Source organism: Ursus americanus, chromosome 22 (assembly GCF_024610735.1).
Source record: "Ursus americanus isolate L20-20 chromosome 22, mUrsAme1.1.p, whole genome shotgun sequence".
Taxonomy (NCBI): Eukaryota; Metazoa; Chordata; class Mammalia; order Carnivora; family Ursidae; genus Ursus; species Ursus americanus.
This window is the reverse complement of record NC_142148.1, coordinates 16210814-16228503: the sequence shown is the minus strand read 5'-3', so window position 1 is coordinate 16228503 and position 17690 is coordinate 16210814. Positions and strand designations below refer to the sequence as shown.

At 53.9% G+C, this 17690-nt stretch overlaps 1 protein-coding gene across 2 annotated transcripts in view; it reads left to right on the top strand.

Moving 5' to 3' along the window:
• Window positions 1-15944, top strand: part of MYBL2 (MYB proto-oncogene like 2) — a 31712-nt gene extending 15768 nt beyond the window's left edge. The window contains exons 7-14 of one of the 2 annotated variants that reach the window (XM_045804659.2): window positions 661-948; window positions 3534-3947; window positions 6228-6367; window positions 10205-10304; window positions 11748-11861; window positions 13228-13320; window positions 14653-14802; window positions 15410-15944. In XM_045804659.2, coding sequence (XP_045660615.1) covers window positions 661-948; window positions 3534-3947; window positions 6228-6367; window positions 10205-10304; window positions 11748-11861; window positions 13228-13320; window positions 14653-14802; window positions 15410-15538 — 1428 coding nt within the window. In that variant the 3' untranslated portion in view covers window positions 15539-15944. Of the gene's footprint in view, window positions 1-660; window positions 949-3533; window positions 3948-6227; window positions 6368-10204; window positions 10305-11747; window positions 11862-13227; window positions 13333-14652; window positions 14803-15409 lie in introns of both variants that reach the window. The other variant, XM_045804658.2, reaches the window with a different exon arrangement.
• Window positions 15945-17690: the final 1746 nt, after the last annotated feature.

Here is a 17690-nt window from a genome sequence, read left to right as displayed (position 1 = left end):
CATTTTCCTGCCCACGATCCAGTCTAAGATTAGACTTAGTTGTTGTCTCTTTTCGTCTTCACTTATCTGAATAGTTCGTTAGCCTTTCTTAGCCTTTCATGATGCTGATACCTTTGAAGTATAGGATAATGCCAGTGATTTTGTAGATTCACTCTTTCTTTCTTTCTTTCTTTCTTTCTTTCTTTCTTTCTTTCTTTCTCTCTCTCTCTCTTTTCTTTCTTTCTCTCTCTCTCTCTCTCCCCCCCTCTCTCCTCCTTTCCTTCCTCCCTTCGTTCCTTCCTTGTTCCATGCCTAGCGTGGAGCCTAGTGAACGGTCTGAACTCACAACCTGAATCAAGTTTCACAACCTGAAATCAAGACCTGAGCTGAGATCAAGAGTCGGATGCTTTACTGACTCAGCAACCCCGGCACCCCATCTGTCTCTCAATTTAGATTCATCCGAGTTTCCCTATTAGATCAGTTGTACATTTTTATTTTATTTAAATTTTTTATGTTAAGTAACCTCTGTGCCCGACGTGGGGCTCAAACTCAACAACTCTGAGATCAGAGTCGCACACTCTATAGACTGAGCCAGCCAGGTGCCCCAGGTTGTGCGTTTTTCGCTAGAATACTACACAGTGAATATCTCATAACCGGAACCCCATGCCCTGTGTCCAACAGGGAAGTCTTATGACCAGCTGGCCCCCCGCGCTTCCTGCCATGAAGGAAGAGGAAAGCAGTGAGGAGGAGGCCATGGCAGCCACCACATCTAAGGAGCAGGGAGCTGTCCCTGCAGACCTGGATGGAGTGCGAACTCCGGAGCCCTTGGAGGACTTCCCGAAGCGTGAAGACCAGGAGGGCTCCTCGCCGGAAACCAGCCTGCCCTACAAGTGGGTGGTGGAGGCTGCAAACCTCCTCATCCCTGCCGTGGGGTCCAGCCTCTCGGAAGCCCTGGACTTGATCGAGTCGGTAATGTTGGTCACAGCACTTGACAGTGGGCCTAGAGCACCTGCCAACCAGGACTGCTTCTCTCGTGGGCGGGCATCCTTCTGTTCACTCCGTCATCCCGGCACATCCCCTGAGCGGATGCTGAGTGCCCAGCTGGGAGCCAGGGCCTGGGGACCCAGATGGCTGCCACGCAGTCCCTGCCCTCCTGCTCTACAGTGCAGGTGGGGTGGGAGGGCTCCCCAGAGGAGGTGGCACTGCCCTGAGACCTCAGGGATGACGAGGGGAGGGCGTTTGAGGCCCGTAACAGTGCACGGGCGAGGATGGTGCTGGCGACACCGGATGTAGGACTGGGGCTGAAGTGCTGAGTGGGTTCTTGTAACTCCGGTAACGCTGCCCCTAAGGCCGCACTGGCTCTGGATTGTACCTCATGGGGGAGAGCTCGGTGGGGACTGCACCTCCTGATGTGACATCCCTGCTCCTCTCTGTGTCAGCCAGGCCTGCCGTGTGGAGTGGGTTTCAGGACGTGATGGGTGAGAGGCCTGGCAACTAGGCACGGCGGAGTTCAGTGGGAGGAGGCCCACACTCACCTTCCCACTTGGGCTTCCCCATCCTTGCTAAGAATAATGACGCTGTTTATTGAACATTTACTAAATGCCAGGTTCTGGGTTCAATATAGAATCCACACAGTATCCTGTGAAGTTTGTCCTTTCTCTGTGTTTGTAGATGAGATCGAGGCTCAGGGGGGTTAAGTCATGTCCCCACGGTCATACAGTGAGTAGGCTTGGGGGTCTCGGCCGTCCTGACCACCTCTGGCCTCCAGAGGCTGGGGCTTGGCCCGGCTGCAGGGTCTAGCTAAGCAGTCGTCACCGTCACAGCGGCAGGTGCTGTCACCCCTCCACTCCAAGAAACTTCGGGGGCACAAGAAGCAGGTCTCCTTGGTTTGTCAGTACGTTCAGTAAAGAACTCTGAGGCTGCCATGGGCAGTCCCCGATTCAGGCCCTAAGGGGGGAGTTAGATGAGCAGAGGACGTTCTCTGTGCCTGGCATGGTTGGCCTTTCACGGTGTTCCCTGCCTTCATCCTCAGACCATTCTGCATCTTCTTCCCTTGATAGATACAGAGAGGGGGAGAGGGGAGCTCAGTTTTGTTGAGCACCCAGTGTTTGCCAGACCGATGCTTAATTAGTTAACGACAGTAGCTGGCGTTTGAGTGCCCACCACGGGCCAGGCTCCTTACTTGCTACCTAACATGCATGCTCTGTTACAGCGTTTGTGGACACCCTGCCGTCTGGTCCTCCAGGCAGTGCTTGTAGGATATGCTTCTGGTCCATTAGACACCATCAGTCTGGGGCCTCCTCAAGGTTGGGGTTTGCTGCTGGAGCGTGGGCCTGAAGTCAGCCCTGCCCTGAGCTGGCCTCCATCCTTAGGAATGAACTGCCCACACTTCCGCGAGTCCCACGGACCAGGAGTCATCACGAGGATCTGGGTCTACTAAGAGCCAGACCTCCAAGGACCAAAGCTTCTGTCTCCAGGAGCCCTGTGGCTGGGTTGTAATTTATTGGGCAAAGGAAGGAAGACCTGGGTATGACTCAGAATTGCTTCCAGAAACTTAGGTGACCTCAGGCAGATTGCACCTTCTCTGGCCTGGAAATTAAGAAAGTAATGCTTGTCTGGCAGGTTCTTGTGGGACTGGAGGCAGTTTAGGTGAAGTGGCCAAGGAGGCATCCGTGACTGGCAGATACATGGAGCACAGCAGAAGACATTCTCCAGGAGTTTGGCCATGTAGATCAGGACCCTTAAACCCGGCCACACAGCCCCAGGCCTAAGACTTCACTTCTAGGAGCCTCTTTCAAGGAAGTCACCAAAAATGCAGGAAACGATTTGTATCCAAGATGTTCATGAAGATGTTATTTTTAATTTTTAAAAACTAGGGGAAAAAACAATATCCAACAGAAGAAGGGGATAGTTAAGTAACTGATACATTCATATGATCAAATATTTTGTAGTCATAAAACCTGTTATGAAAGTTGGAAAATTTTTCACATGAGAACTGATATGTAATAGTAAACATCTAACTCATAGGTAATAGAATTAGGCACTATTATTATTACTATAATTTTAAATGGAAAAACAGGATATAGAAATGATTTTTTTGTAAGGGTAGAAACACAGAATCCTAGCTATCGTTGAGGGACGTGTGTTAAGTGGTAAAATGAGAGAAGTGCATGAGGGCGGTAAATACTGACTTCAGGCAGAGGATGTGTATGAGGGGAGGTGCCTGGGGCTTCAGTGATTCAGTTTTATTTCCTAGGCTCCTCGATGGGTGTCTGAGTTTTCTTTCTTTGTGCTTTTTGTCGATCTTATGTACCGCTTTTTAAAAGTAACAGCAAGCATCCGTGCGCGCAGTAGGACTTCAGGTATGTTCGCAGATAGAGATACACAGATGTAGAAGAATCCTCAAGGAAACGCGAGAAAACGTTCACGGTGATGACTCTGGGGCTCTGGGTTCCTCCCTGGCGCTTGTGTATTGTCCTTTAATGATGAGTCTTCCTGTGTCGGCTGGGAACGCAGAGTGATTGCAGGGATTCCTAACCCCCCTCTCTGGGCAGGACCCTGATGCTTGGTGTGACCTGAGTAAATTTGACCTGCCCGAGGAGCCGTCCGCGGAGGGCAGCATCAGCAACAGCCCGGTGCAGCCGTCCCCGTCACAGCAGCAGCTGGCGCCGCCGCCCCGCCAGCCCGCTGCCCCGGTGCCCAGTGTGACCGAGTACCGCCTGGACGGCCACACCATCTCAGACCTGAGCCGGAGCAGTCGGGGCGAGCTGATCCCCATTTCCCCCAGCACTGAAGTGGGGGGCTTGGGCATCGGCACGCCGCCTTCAGTGCTCAAGCGACAGAAGAAGAGGCGTGTCGCCCTGTCCCCTGTCACGGAGAACAGTGCCAGCCTGTCCTTCCTGGACTCCTGTAACAGCCTCACCCCCAAGAGCACACCCGTCAAGACCCTGCCCTTCTCGCCCTCTCAGGTGTGTGGGACCCCACCCCGACTGCTCACTGGGTTGGGTGCACAGACTCCCAGTGCCCGGTACAGGGCCTGGCACACAAGCACATGTCATCCCGCAAGTCCTCACTGAGCATCTGCCATGTATGAGGCCCTGTGCTAGGTGCTGGGGGCACAGAGGGGAGCAAAACCAGGCCTGGCTCTGCCCTCGGGAAGCTTATGCTCTGGTGGGAAGACCAGTTAATAGAAAAAGCTGCAAATGAATCTGACACCTGGTATGCAGAAGACTTACAGAGCCGTGAGGGCATCTCGTCTGGGGGGAAGGTGTCATCCTGGAAGCCTTCCATGAGGAGGAGGGAAGGCTTAGCCGGGGAATAGTAGGTGGTAACTGGGCAAAGAAGGGAAAGGACTCACTATTTGCTGTAAGAGTCTCTTTATTGTGCACCTGCTCATAGCAGATTTGCCAGCCGTGGGGTGTAACGGTGAAGGGGACATAGCCCTGCCCTTGATGAGGGTAGTGAGTGCTGGGGGCACATTTGTAAGTACTTGAACAGAAGGTGGTGTGGAAAGTGCTGTGCTCGTTGGGAGCTTGTTGTGTCCTGGGTGCTGCTTCCTGGAGCTCTGTTTGTAATGAAAGTACTATTAGGGAGACCTGAGGAGGGGCTCTGTCTTCCCTACGTGTCGGGGAGGCATTCAGAGCTTCTGAGAGAGATGTTTGAGCTGGGTTTTGTCAGCCTGAACACAGGCATGGAGAGAAGGGAGCGTTCCATGAGTAGCAGAGTGCATGGTGTGAAGTCCAGAGCCAGGGTGGTGGGGAAGTCGGGGAATGGGGCAGGGGCTTTGGAGGGCTGTAGGTGTAAACGGGTATGTACTGCCCTGGGGGCTGAGGGGGTGGTGGGGCTATGGTAGGGTGGACCGGAAGGGCAGGTGAGAGGCAGACCCTGGAGTTCCCACTTCCCCAGACCCGAAGAGAGTGGACAGAGGCTTTGGGTCTCCCTATGTCTACCCCCTTCCCTGAGGATGTGGGAGAAAGAGAGGCCCAGAGGAGGCACGTTTCAGGAGGCTCCTCCCACCATCTGTCCAGGGATCAAAGCCAGGCCCGTGTCGGGTGATGAGTGGTATTTTTCTGCGAGAGACCTTGTGTAGTTGCTACAGGTGCATAATGAAGTACCGCCGACCAGGGGGCCTAAACTTCAGAAATTAATCTCATGGTTCTGGAGGCTGAGTTTAAGTTGGGCAGGGTCAGTTTTCTCGGAGCCTCTCATGGTTGTAGGTGGCTGGCTGACACCTCTGTGTGTCTTCACATGGTCTCCCTTTGTGTGTGTGTCTGTGCCCTAATCTCTTTTCTTTTATAATCTCTTACCTGCTTCTCGTAGAATCTTCTAAGGACACCAGCCATGTTGGATGATGGCCCATCCTTATGACCATGTTTTACCTTAATCATCTCTTTGAAGGCTCTCTCTCCAAATACGTTCACATTCGGAGGTCTTGTGGGTTAGGGCTTCAACATAGGAATTTGGGAGGACACCACATAGCAGGCCCCAAGCAAGGGCAGCTGACAAGAGAAGGAGGATGGTGAGCTCCGAGCCACCCAACAAATAGCCCAGGGTGATGGGGACACTGCTCTGGGCTGTGGGCCCGAAGGCTGCTCGTGACCTTGAGCTACTGGGGGCACCTTCAGGGCAGAGAGGGGGAGGGTAGTGCCACAGACTTGGCTCAGATCTGGATTTGTGTCCCATCTCTAGAACTCAGCACAAGAACCTTTACCTCTTTAGTCTCAGCTTTCTTACCTGTAAAATGGGATGTCATAATGCCATCTACATCACAGAAGATCTGTGAAAACTACATGGAATTCTTGGTGTGAATGCTTAGTCCTGGTGTGAGGACCTGCTCTGCGTGTTCACGTTACCAGCACCATTGTCACTGTCCCCTGTCCACAGGTCGGGTGAGAGCTAGTGTTACTTCTGAAAAGGAGTTGCTCTCAAGACTGCCAGCTTCCTTTGCCCTGACAGCACGGTCGCAGTGCTGTGAGTGTGGGCATGGGGGATGGCCCTCCCCCAGCCTCGAAAAAGCCAGGGCTAGGGGCAGTGACAATCCCAGGGGTCTACATGAACCTAGGTAGTGGGTCCTGTCGATCTATCCTGGTCTTTATTTTCTGGTGCCTGGTGGGGGAGTGCTCCCAGGTCAGGAGGGAGACCTCTGTCAGAGAATAGCCATGGTGGGGGACGGGGGGTGGGGGGTCCAGGATCTTACCCCACCCCTGCAGGTTGTCATTTTGTCTTGTTTCCGTCTTCTTCCCTGGCAGTTTCTGAACTTCTGGAACAAACAGGACACACTGGAGCTGGAGAGCCCCTCACTGACGTCCACCCCGGTGTGCAGCCAGAAGGTGGTGGTCACCACACCCCTGCACCGGGATAAGACACCCCTGCACCAGAAACACGCAGCGTGAGTGCTGTGCCAACCCCTCCCTGCTGGCCCAAGAGCTTGGGCCTTGCCCTTCCCCAAGCCAGGATCAGGATCCCCTTTGGAAAAACACCCGAGACTTTCCAGAAGGCAGCCTCCTTCTGGCCACCACGCCTCTTTGTCTTTGTCAGGATTGTTTGGTGCTTCATCTTTGTTCCTCATTTTCAGTTTTTAATTTGATGGTTTTCTAATCTTAGGACTAGAGTCCCAACAGCTATGAAAATATGTGCCCTCTTGTGTAAGTTTCAAGTGCAAATCCACTGTGTTTGAGCAGCCTTAACATGAAGGACAGAAGTGCCCTGGTTCTCCCTGTCTCTGTGGTGCTCAGTCAGAGGAAGCCCATGCTGAGAGCTTACGAAGCTCCGTGTCTCACCTGTATAGGTTGCTTACCTGTGTGTTTGGGAAAGGCTTTCACGGAAGTGCACTTCATACGTCATCCTGACTCTGAATTCCAGGTGGAGACAGTGGCTTAACTACCCTGCGTATTACCTTTGCTGCAGGAGAAGCATTGCCATGTTATTTCCTGAGTAAGCGGTGTAATTCAGGAATCAGCTCAGAAATGTTAGCCCTTGTAATGATACCTAATTTCAGGAAAGCTTTATGAATCCCCTGGTCAGAGATCAGTCTCTCAACAGTTGACCTAGAGTTTAACAGATATGTTGCATGAGGAACGATTCTCTGTTCAAGCCAGAATTTTTCACATCTAAGCCTTTAAGCAGATATGCTGGTGCCACAGAAGGCATTGATGGTGCTTTCTCCTTTTCCTTCTCGTCCTTGTTCCTAATCGGCGGCTGCTTTCCCAGCCTTTCTGGGTTTTTTCCATGTGAAGAAGTGTTTCCCCTGCTCCTCATTCCTCTATCAAGCTGTATTTCCACCTGGTAATATGTTCCTTCTTGCTGAAGGTCATCCTTTAACATTGTAGTTTGGGCCTGCTGGTGAATCTGGAAAGTTTGTATCTGAAAAGTTCCCTTAGTGTTTGAAAGGTAGTTTTGCTGGGTACAGAACTTAGGGTTGACAGGGTTTTCCTTTAAGCGTTAAGGATGTTGCTCTCCTGTCATCTGGCCTGTACTGTTTTATTACTGGTTTTGACCAAGCTGATTATGATGTGCCGTGATGGAAACACTTTAGCCCTTATATCTTCATATATTCTTTCTGGACCCCCCCCCCCCCACGCAGCCCTCTTTAGGGACTCCACAATTACACACATATTAGACCATGTGGAGCTGTCCCACAGCTTACTGATGTTATTACTATTGTTTTCACTTTTCTTTCTCTCTGTTTAGTTTTGGACGGTTTCTACTGCTCTGTCTTCAAGTGACTAATCTTTTCCTCTGCAGCATCTGGTCCCCTGTAATCCCATCCAGTGTGTGTTTGATCTTAGGCATTGTGGTTTCTGTCTCCAGATGTTCAACTGGATCTTGTAAAATACCCTCCATCTCAACTTTGCTGTCGAACGTACGAAGTATATGATAGCAACTGTCTTTATATACTTGTCTGTTGATTTTAGCTTGTGTATCAGTTCCAGGTCAGTTTCCAGGGATGGCCCTTCAGGGAGGGAGAGCCCTGCAGAATTCTGGGAAAAAGCAATTCCAGGCAGGTCAAACTGCAAACGCAAAGGACAGAAGGATGCTTTTTTTGTGTTGTAAAGAACAAAAAGAAGGCCACTAAGTTTGGAGTGAATCGGGTGTAGAGCATTGTTGGCGAGAAGTCAGGGGTCACCAGGGCTATGCGTCAGTGGGGATGGGCCGCGTGGAGCTGATAACACCCCTAAGATTTTACTGGTTCATAAAGCAAAGACCTTCCCTGGTTTTAAAGTTTGGTTATTTTCTGGGTTAGGTGGAGTGCTTTTTTGAGTTGTTCCCAGAGAGAAGGCTGTGAACGAGGAGGGTGTGGGGCCTGTGCCATCTGACGCCTGGGCTGTCTGTCTTCTATTTTTCAACAACAGGAGCTGCATCTAGAAGCCTGGAGGGAGAATAGCTGTAACCCCAAACCCTGGGTTCTGCTTTGTTTCTTAGGCGTTTATGTTGCGGAGAAATCTGATACCTAACCCACCGTTACTCCTTTGTAGCAAATCTTTTCTTTCTCTCTGGATCCTTGTAGCGCTTTGGTTTGGTTTTGGTTTTCGTGGGGTTATTATTATTTTTTTTTTTTTGGTTAATTCCTGAAATTTGCCAAGCTAGATGTAGGTGTGCTGTCTCTTTTATGAACTCCCACCACCCTGATTTTCGAACTCAAGACTCAAACTTTGAGCTAAGAAAATGCACTTTTTTTTTCTTTTTTTAAAATTGTTTCTCTGGGGATTTGCCCCTTTACCTTCTACCTTTAGATCCTCCCTACACAGTCTTGTCGGTTGCTGTGTCTCTATCTATCTTCACCTTCCTGGTCATTGTCTTAAGCCACTTGAACTCTGCGAGGACGCCGCAGGACTGTCTTCTGATTCACCAGTTTGCTCCTGCACTTTCCCCCCTGCTGAGGCCTCCAGCTTACAGAGTTGCAGTTTTTCATCTCAAGCAATCTTTTGTCTTTCTTTTTCAAGTTGGCCTCCCTTGGTGGATCTTGCACGCATGTATTCTCAGTTCTTGCAGAAACTGTGAATTAGGTTCTAGGGTTTTCTTGTGTTTATTGCAAAAGCTCCATGTCCCACAGAGATGTTTGATCCCGAGACTTCAATTCATCCCTTGGAGCTACAGTTTGAACCACGAGATGTTTACATTTGACCAGTACTTATCTCGTCATTCTTCATCTTTACTGGAGGGCGGGTCCTCTGTGTGTCCTGGGTGGGAGATAACAAGAATTTGGGAAGAGATTGAGTGGATCCCCGTCTAATCTCAATCCCGAGGAAGGAAATAAAGAATGGTCTGCCCTTGTTCCAGCCTTTTATCTCCCGTGGAATGGCTGGCAGGCTGGGGGAGGTGGCCGGAGTAGGGGCCCCAGCAGCTGTGTCCACCTTGGCCTCTGCTCCCGAGTTTCTGACTATCTGGGTGTTTCTCAACCTCCGACAGCCCCAGTAAGGCCTGGGAGTCAGCTGTGTGGTATCTCTGGCTGACGGAGGTCATGTGGGCCTTGTGCAGTTGGAGAGATGGTTTGCCCACAGCCAGCTGGCGGTGTGTGTGTGTGTGGGGGGTCTCTTCTGGGCCTTCCCCACCAGGCTTCTCCATCACAGGCAGAAATCGCTCGCTGCTGGGGCCAGGGCTGATAGCTTTTTAATATCTCTGCTTGTGGACCAGACCCTTCCCATGTTTCTGTCTGCTAAAGCTTTCTCTCCACATTTGTGTCCCCACCGTGATCATTTTGAGGGGACTCAGGAAGAGGGTACACTAAGCCCGTGTGTTGACTTCACCATCTCGCATCACGTGTCTTCCCTTTATAATGCCACTGCCACGTGCTCTCCATGTGGCACGCGCTCTCTGGAGAGAGCTTGGGGAAGGGACTTGGTCTTCCTGGATTCTTGCCTTGCTCCCCTGCCCTTCTCTTGCTGGGCCTGCAGTGTGGCTGTGGGCCTGCCCTGTTTATGAAAAGTCTGAGCAACATTCCCAAACGTTCTTCCACCTGGCTGGGGCTCCAAGGGCTTCTTAGACTATGTCCTGTTCTTTCCTGTTTTTGAGGCTGGCCAGTCCTCTGAGGCCCTGATGAAGACCCTTAGGGGTATAAATGTGGGTAGGGATGTGTCATGGGAAGAGACCATATGCCTGGGGCTTCCTTCTTGCTGCCGAGGCCAAAGGTCAGGTGGAAGGACGGTGGGAGTCATGGGCAGCCTGTGGCAGAGTGACAGGTGTCTGTCCCCTACCCCATTGCTCAGCCTCCTTCTCTGCCTGACAGGTTTGTAACCCCAGATCAGAAGTACTCCATGGACAACACTCCCCATACGCCAACCCCGTTCAAGAATGCCCTGGAGAAGTACGGACCACTAAAGCCCCTGGTATGTGGTGCAGCCAGGCGGGTGTGCACGGTGGGGTCTCTCAGATCCACGTAGCTATGTATGGCTCACAGAGCCCTTTCCCTCTGAGACCTCACGGACTCTCCCAGCAGCCCTGAGAAGTTGCAAATATCCTGATTTTACAAATGGGTGCTCCGAGGCTGAGTTACTTACCAATTCATCAGACCTTTCCTGAATACCTGCAACATGCTGGGTGGGCACTGGCTGGTGCTGGAGACGCGGTGGCATCCTGGTGAAGCTCAGGGTGGTGGGGTGCGGGTTGCATGAAACACTGGCGCCTGGAGAACTCAGCACTCCTAGTGTATCGTCCGTGCCGGGGAGAAGATGGGCAGATGCCGTGAACGAGAAGGACTGGCTCGGGTGCTGTGGCCAATGGCTTCTCACACTGACGGCTTTGGTCCGCTGCCAGTGCTTTCTGAAACACGGGAAAGCCAGCTTGTGGGTGAGCCTGAGGGGCCAGTGAGGAGGCACCTTCCTGGCAGTGGGCAGACCGCCCTTCTCCCCACTCCTCCCAGTGGGATGGTCGTACTCTTCCCCAGTGAAAACAGAAAGCTGGCACCGTGGGCTTTCTGAAACAGAGGCAGGTATTTTAGAAATGAGTTGAAGGTGAGAGAAAGGTTGTCAAGAAGCATTTGGCCTATAAACGGTCTGTGGCCTGCCTGCCCCCGCCTCCCGTCACTGCCACTGTGTGGGGTTCTCTTGCTGTGGTCTCTCCAGCCCTGGGATGGAGCGGATGAGCTGACGGAGTCCATGAGCCCAGTGAGGCACTAGTTAGCACCTCTCTGTCTAGTGCAGGTGGGGATATGGTTCCCAGACACTGAGATACTGGCATGCATTCCGGACAGGTTTGAGAGGGCACGTCTGACCTTGCCAACTAAAATTAAAGCATGTAGGGGCTTTTAGAGTGACTTCACAGGGTTGCCTTCCCCTGCAACTGCTGCTCTCTTCCTTCCCTTGTCAGTGCCTCCTGAAGCCAGAGAGGTCACCTGGAGCCCCACAGGCCCAAGAATGGGAAATGGAACCGAGTCCCCATTAGTGTGGAACAAAGGGGGTGAGGAGTTAGGGCTTGAAGGTGTCCAGGTTCTAACTCCACAGCTCTATAACCTTGGGCCAGGCGCTTGCTGTCTCTGAGCTTCCCATGTCTACCCTGTGGAAGATGACAGCTGTTGCACGGGGTTGTGTGAGGGTCGCTGTGGTGATGTGGGTATACTCCTGGCTCATGATGGGCCTCAGTGAGTTGAGGTCAGTGTCTGCTTGTCTATCCTGTGAGACAGGACAGTTAATGGTCATGAATGGGTGCGAGGTCAGCGTCAGCATCCTGGCCCCGGGCCTCCTTCCTGCATTGCCTAGGACAGCCAGGGTGTGGCTGGGTCCCAGAGCCTGGCTGTGGAGCCTCACATGGGCTGCCCCACCCCCCACCCCCAGCCCCAGACCCCACACTTGGAGGAGGACTTGAAAGAGGTGCTGCGCTCGGAGGCCGGCATCGAGCTCATCATTGAGGACGAAGCGAGGCCTGAGAAGCAGAAGAGGAAGGCTGGGGTGAGTGGCCGGTGGGGCTGGAGATCCCCTTCCTACCAGGCTGGGCAGTTTGGGCCAAGGGAGGTGGAGCCGTGGGGAGGGGGTGAGTCTGGGAATAGCTGGTAAAAGTTGATCACTGGGGAAGGTGGAGCTGCAGCCCATGCCCTTTGTTCCTCAGAGTGGTTATCAACAAAACCCACCAAAGTGAGGCCCTGGTGCTGGGGACCCTCCCCTTATCTCTCTGAGCTAGGCCCTTCCTTTAGCAGCATTGTGTTGGGACCCTTCTCAAGTAGGCTCTGGGCTGGGTGCAGTGGATAGGATGGCGATACAGACCCAGACGTGGTCACTCCCTCCTGGAGTCGAGGGTGCGGAGGCAGATGCTAGACAACACACCAGTGACTCTCTCGATGCACACAGCAGTCAGGGAGTAAGTAGAAAGGGACACAGAGGATTCCAAGGGAAGTCCTCAGATGACTTCAGCCACGCATCTGGGCCATGTGAGCCGGGTGGGGGACAGTTGGTTCAGGTGAGGTGGAGAGCTGGTGGGGACACTGGTCAGGGACACCTGGCTGCAGAGTGCAGGGCAGGGGTTGTCCCAAGCCAGCCCAGAAGCCACGCCCCTGCTGCACCACGTGTGTGGTTCCCTGAAAGCAGATGGATTTCATGTCCCCCTTTCTTGCAGATGCTTTCTTCTGAGGAGAGGTGGGAAGATGGGAATGTGCCAGATGGGTGTGTGGGGAAGGTGGGCATTCAGTCTGGGAGGGGCCCATGGGGCAAGGACCCCTGGGTGTGTAGGTTCAGAGAACTTGACCCAGGGCCCTCCCTGGCTTCTCCATGTCAGATGTTGGTTCTGAGCCATGGCAGTACCAATTTAGGACATACTGCTGGGTGGGGGGGGGGGGTGAGTTAGTCCCAGAGCTCCTCCCTGGTATTGGTGCAGGGCTGGGTATTCTATAAGAGGCCTATGTCCCTCAGGTTTATGTGTCTGTGTTCCTCGTCTGCAGGTGGGTATTTGAGGTGTAACTTGGATGATTCTCTCCCAGGCCTGTTTAGGGGTGAGTTTAGCGTGGTAGAGGCCTGGGAGCTGTGCATGGTCCATCTGGGGATGAGGAGTGGGTCTCTGGGTGGAGGTGTTTGTGTCTTGGCCTCCCTGTGGTTGGATCTGGCAGGACGGTCTGTCCTGGGTGCTAAATCTGTGATGGGGCCAGGGTCTCCTGGTCTACCTGCGTTCCCCCCACCCCCATCCCAATCCTTGCCAGTCAGGGACCTGGCTCGAAGGCTCCACTGCATCAGGGTGTGGCTCTGTGACCAGGGTGGTTGGGGCAGGCAACCCCAAAAACTCGGGAATCCCAAACGTCTGCCTTATCTCCCTCCTCCCCATCCCTAGCTGCGGCGGAGCCCCATCAAGAAGGTCCGCAAGTCCCTGGCTCTTGACATCGTGGATGAGGATGTGAAGCTGGTGATGTCCACACTGCCCAAGGTGCTGTCCTTGGTAAGGGGTCTGAGAGAAAAACCACCCTGTCACCTGCTTGCCTTGCCCAGAACTGCAGAAGGCTCGTCTGGCCCAGGGAGGATGGAGTCTCCCTGGAGGCCCTCTGCCTTTAGAACCCTTTAGCTGTGAGGGGACCCTGGTGGGGGAGTGGTCTGGTGGTTCTCGGACTGGGCTCTGGGTGTCGGGCTTAGCTGTAAAGGGCTGATGGAGAAAGTGGGGCTGGGCACCCACCCTCCAGTTTCAATCAAGGCAGCTCTGCATGTGTCTTTCATAGAAGCATTTATTGCATTGCTAGAGTTGCATTGCTAGAACATGTTTGAAAACCATAAATCTGGGTCCCTGGCACCTTCTCTCATATTCTACTCATGGGGGTGATGAGAAGGTCGCTGATGTGCCTCGATGAGGCATAGCCAGGTGGTTGGGACACATCAGGCCTGGGAAGGGTGCTGTCTAGTTCCAGGCTGAGCTCAGGAAGGGGGCTGCTGCCTACACGGAGCCTGCCCTCAGAAAGCACACCACACTCGATCTCTGGCAGCCGACAGTGGGGTGCGTTGCCCAGTGGAAGGCAGCGAGAGGAGTGCCGGGGGGGGCACGGGGGATGAGACAAAGGGTTGCCTGATCAGATCCTGCAGATCTGGGGACTTAGGACTACTGCAGACATAGCCCTTACAGAGAAGCATCACTGGGCAGGGAGCCCCACAGGGCTGAGAACTTAGTACCATGCAGCCAGACCTGCAACAGGCATCGCCTTGGGTACGTGAAATACTTGCCAGGCAGTCAAGCTGTGTGGTTAAGTAGTTTAGAACATGGGGTTGGGGGGGATGCTGGTGGAGTCCTGATGCTGGCCCTTGTTCTCTGGGATCTCTCAGTTGTCCCAAGTGTCAGGTTCTTGCCTACCAGAGCGCCTAGCCCAGCAGACTGTTAGGAGGGTAAAGGCGGAGCAGAGCAGGAAGGTGGGCTGGCCAGGGGTACTTGGTGCAGCTTGTGGGTACTGGTTGATGCTGGCATCTGTGACTGCTCGTGGAGATTTCTGGTCCCAGGAGAAACTAGAGCACCCCCACCCCTGCCTGAGACTGTGGCGGAGAAGCCAGCTCCATGGAAAAAGGACCGGCATTATTGGGCATCTATTAAGTGCCAGGCTCTTAAACAGGCACTTGACAGAGAAGTCCTCATCTGGAAGAGGACACTGAGGCTTAGAGAAGTTAATGTCCTGCCCAAGATCCAATAGCCCGGAGGTGGAGCTGCTGAGCTGTGACTGGTTTCCTCCCTTTCCCCCTCCCTCGTGGCAGAAGGGTGAGTCTGGCTCGGTTTTCCTTTCAGCCGACAAATGTCCTGTCAAGCTCCTCCAGCCTCACGGTGCCAGGCATCAAAGAGGACACCAGCCTCCTCAATGAGGGCTTCCTGCAGGCCAAGCCCGAGAAGCCGGTGGCAGCCCCGAAGCCCCGAAGCCACTTTCCAACACCTGCCCCTGTGAGTGCTGGCCACCAATGTGGTGTTACCCGTGGGGACTTGGCACAGGCTGTCGCCTCTGCCTGAATGCCCTTCTCAGGCTCTGTTTGCTTGATTAAGCTGACACTTCAGATCTCAGTCTGGACGCCACTCCTTTGGGGAGGGAGCCGTGTGCTGGAGAGCCCCCTCTCCACACGAGCCCCTCTTTTACGGCGTCGTCTCGCTTGTAATTAATCATTGTCTCTGTGTTTAGTTGCTTAGCACATGTCTGTCCTCAAGGGCAGGGGCTGCCCTGGCTGCTTGCACCTCACTGTCTGTATGAATTTCTTGCTGTTCCCTCCCACCCGCCTGCTTGGCTGTCACTTTTCCTCATGCGGAGGCTGGTGCCACATGGGCACGGCCATGTTGTCTGGTCCAGCCTCCTTGCTCTACATCTGAGGAAGCTCAGAAACAGGAGCAACCTCTCCAGGGCCACTGGGATGGTGGAGGGAGCACAAGAAGACTTGTGACTTCGAAAGGGAGGAGGGTCATAGACATGTCCCCCGTTTCTCCTGGCCATGCTCACAGCGTTTGCTGGGAGTGTGCATGCTGCCCCTGCCTGGATGGTAACTCTCTTGCCTCCTCCCAGATGACCAACGCCTGGAAGACGGTGGCCTGCGGGGGGACCAGGGACCAGCTCTTCATGCAAGAGAAAGCCCGGCAGCTCCTGGGCCGCTTGAAGCCCAGCCACACTTCTCGGACCCTCATCTTGTCCTGAGGGGCTTGGTGGTCACAAGCTCATTATGTTTACAGGGGGCTGGAGGGACCGAGGTTGGCCTTTGAGTCTGAGAATCACACTCGGATGACCACATGCAGGGAGCCTTCTGCCACCAGCCCCTCCCCAGACTGCTCAGGTGGAGGCAGAGCAGGGCCACCCACTCTCTAGTCTCCAAGTTCAGCAGTGGCTGCGGGTGCTTCCTGGTGCTAACAGAACAAAGTCCTACCCCTGGGCCTGCCTGGTCCTCTCGCCAGTGCCACAGGGAGTCCCATTAGTTCTCCCAAGCCCTGGTCAGGTCTGGCCTCATCTCAGACCCCTGCTTAGAACAGGGGACGTGGCCAGTGTGCTCCTTCCCTCAACCTATTAGTACATTTTCTTGAAAAAAATAAAATTTCCTTTTTCCTTATGTTGTAGACTCCACCTTTCTCCTGTCCCCTGCCTGTGGTTTCCTGGTCACTGGGTTGGTTCCCTGGTGACTGTCCTTGGGGCCTTGAGGGATCTGGAGATCTGGGCCCTCCTCCTCAGAGGACATCCTTGTCTGCACAGCCCAGGTCTGGGGCTCTGGACGCCTTCCCCCAAAGGGGCCCAGTGTACTGGGGGCAGTTTCCTCTGCACCCAGTGGCTGTCTCAAAGCTCTGAGGAGTCCTTGGCTGTTAGCAGGGAGGGGAAGGTGCATCGGGACCCTGCTTGGCCTTGCCATGGATGGCTGACGTGGCCTGCCATGAACCTAGCCCCCAGGTGAGACTGGTAAAAAAGGAGCGACCAGCAGCGGGGCAGAACTTCCTGACCACAGTGACCTTAACTTGCCAAGGCCATGGCAGCAGTTGGAGCCTGTGCTGTGGTCCACCCTGACCACGGTGCAATGGGCCCACTTGGCTAGAAGCTGGGGATTGAAGCAGGATGGGTGCCAAGTTTGAGAAGGTCTAGACTAGGGAGTGCGGTGTTCAGCAGTGGGGTTCATGGGATTTGGCATGTGGCCCTGCCTGGGGGCTGAGGTCTTAGTTCACCACGGGATGGGTACCTGCCTGGGACCCATCTCTAGACTCTTGCTTCAGTGCCTCTGGTTCCCAAGGGAGACTTGGGGACAGATCCTCTTGCTGGGGGCCCCCTCTCTAAAGAGTTAGCACACCTGGGTCCTGACTGACACACCCCTGCCCTGCTGAAGGTGCACATGGGGTCCTGTCAGCATGGCAGAGCCCTCCCCAGGTGGCCCTCGACCCAGTCACACACAGTTGTACCCAGTTTGAGCCTTGGCTGAGTCCTGGTTCCTGCTGCAGAGCCAAGGCCTGGGAATGAGACTAGGGCTCCGCTCTGCCTCCTGCAGTTCTTGCAGCAGAGCCTGATGCTCCAGTCAGTTGCATAGCTGGGCCACACCTGCTATATGGCCCTGTGCATTTGCTGATTTCCTGGCTGGACTCCTGTCCTCTGTCCCCCACCCCAGCTCTCCCTTGATGACCTGCAGGGCCCAGGCTCCATCACGGACTGTTCCCTGCAGGGCTGTCAGCATTGATGGGTGACTCCAGTGAGAGTGGAGACCGGGGGATCTTCATCTCCGAGGTTCACAGGCGACCCAGTCTGTAGAACACCTACGTTAACATCAGACGCAGCAAGCCTCTGGGACAACCTGCCCTCCAGTCCTCCTGCCATGGAGTTGATTGTAGGCTCCCAGGGGTGATTTCTAGGCAGGTGGTCCGTGGTTGCACCTCGGTGAGCTGGCCTATAACCCACCAGGGGCTTTCCGCCAGCACCTGCTCCAGACTGTGTCTCCCACTCTTGCCCGTGGCTTGTCCTGAGTCTCTTTCCTGTCCTCTGAGGGAGGCATCCTTGCCAACTGCAAACCTGTTAACTTGCCACTTCCTGTGAACTCTGCACTAGAGCTGTTCTCTGCTTCACACATTCAATGAACGGGCATCAAGGCATGGTTCTGGTGATGAGGATACAAAAATTAACCCCAAGACTCTCCCAAACAACTTTATTCTCACAGGGCTTAGATTCTAGAGAGGACAGACAAGCTATAAGCCAACATGTATACACAACATGCCAGAGGTTAAGAGGGGCTTTGAAGAAAGCAGAGGAATCACGAATGGCATGGTTGGCCAGGCCGCCTGCTAAGAGGAAGGGGAGGCTTGAAGTGAGAAGGCTGGCCGCAGCC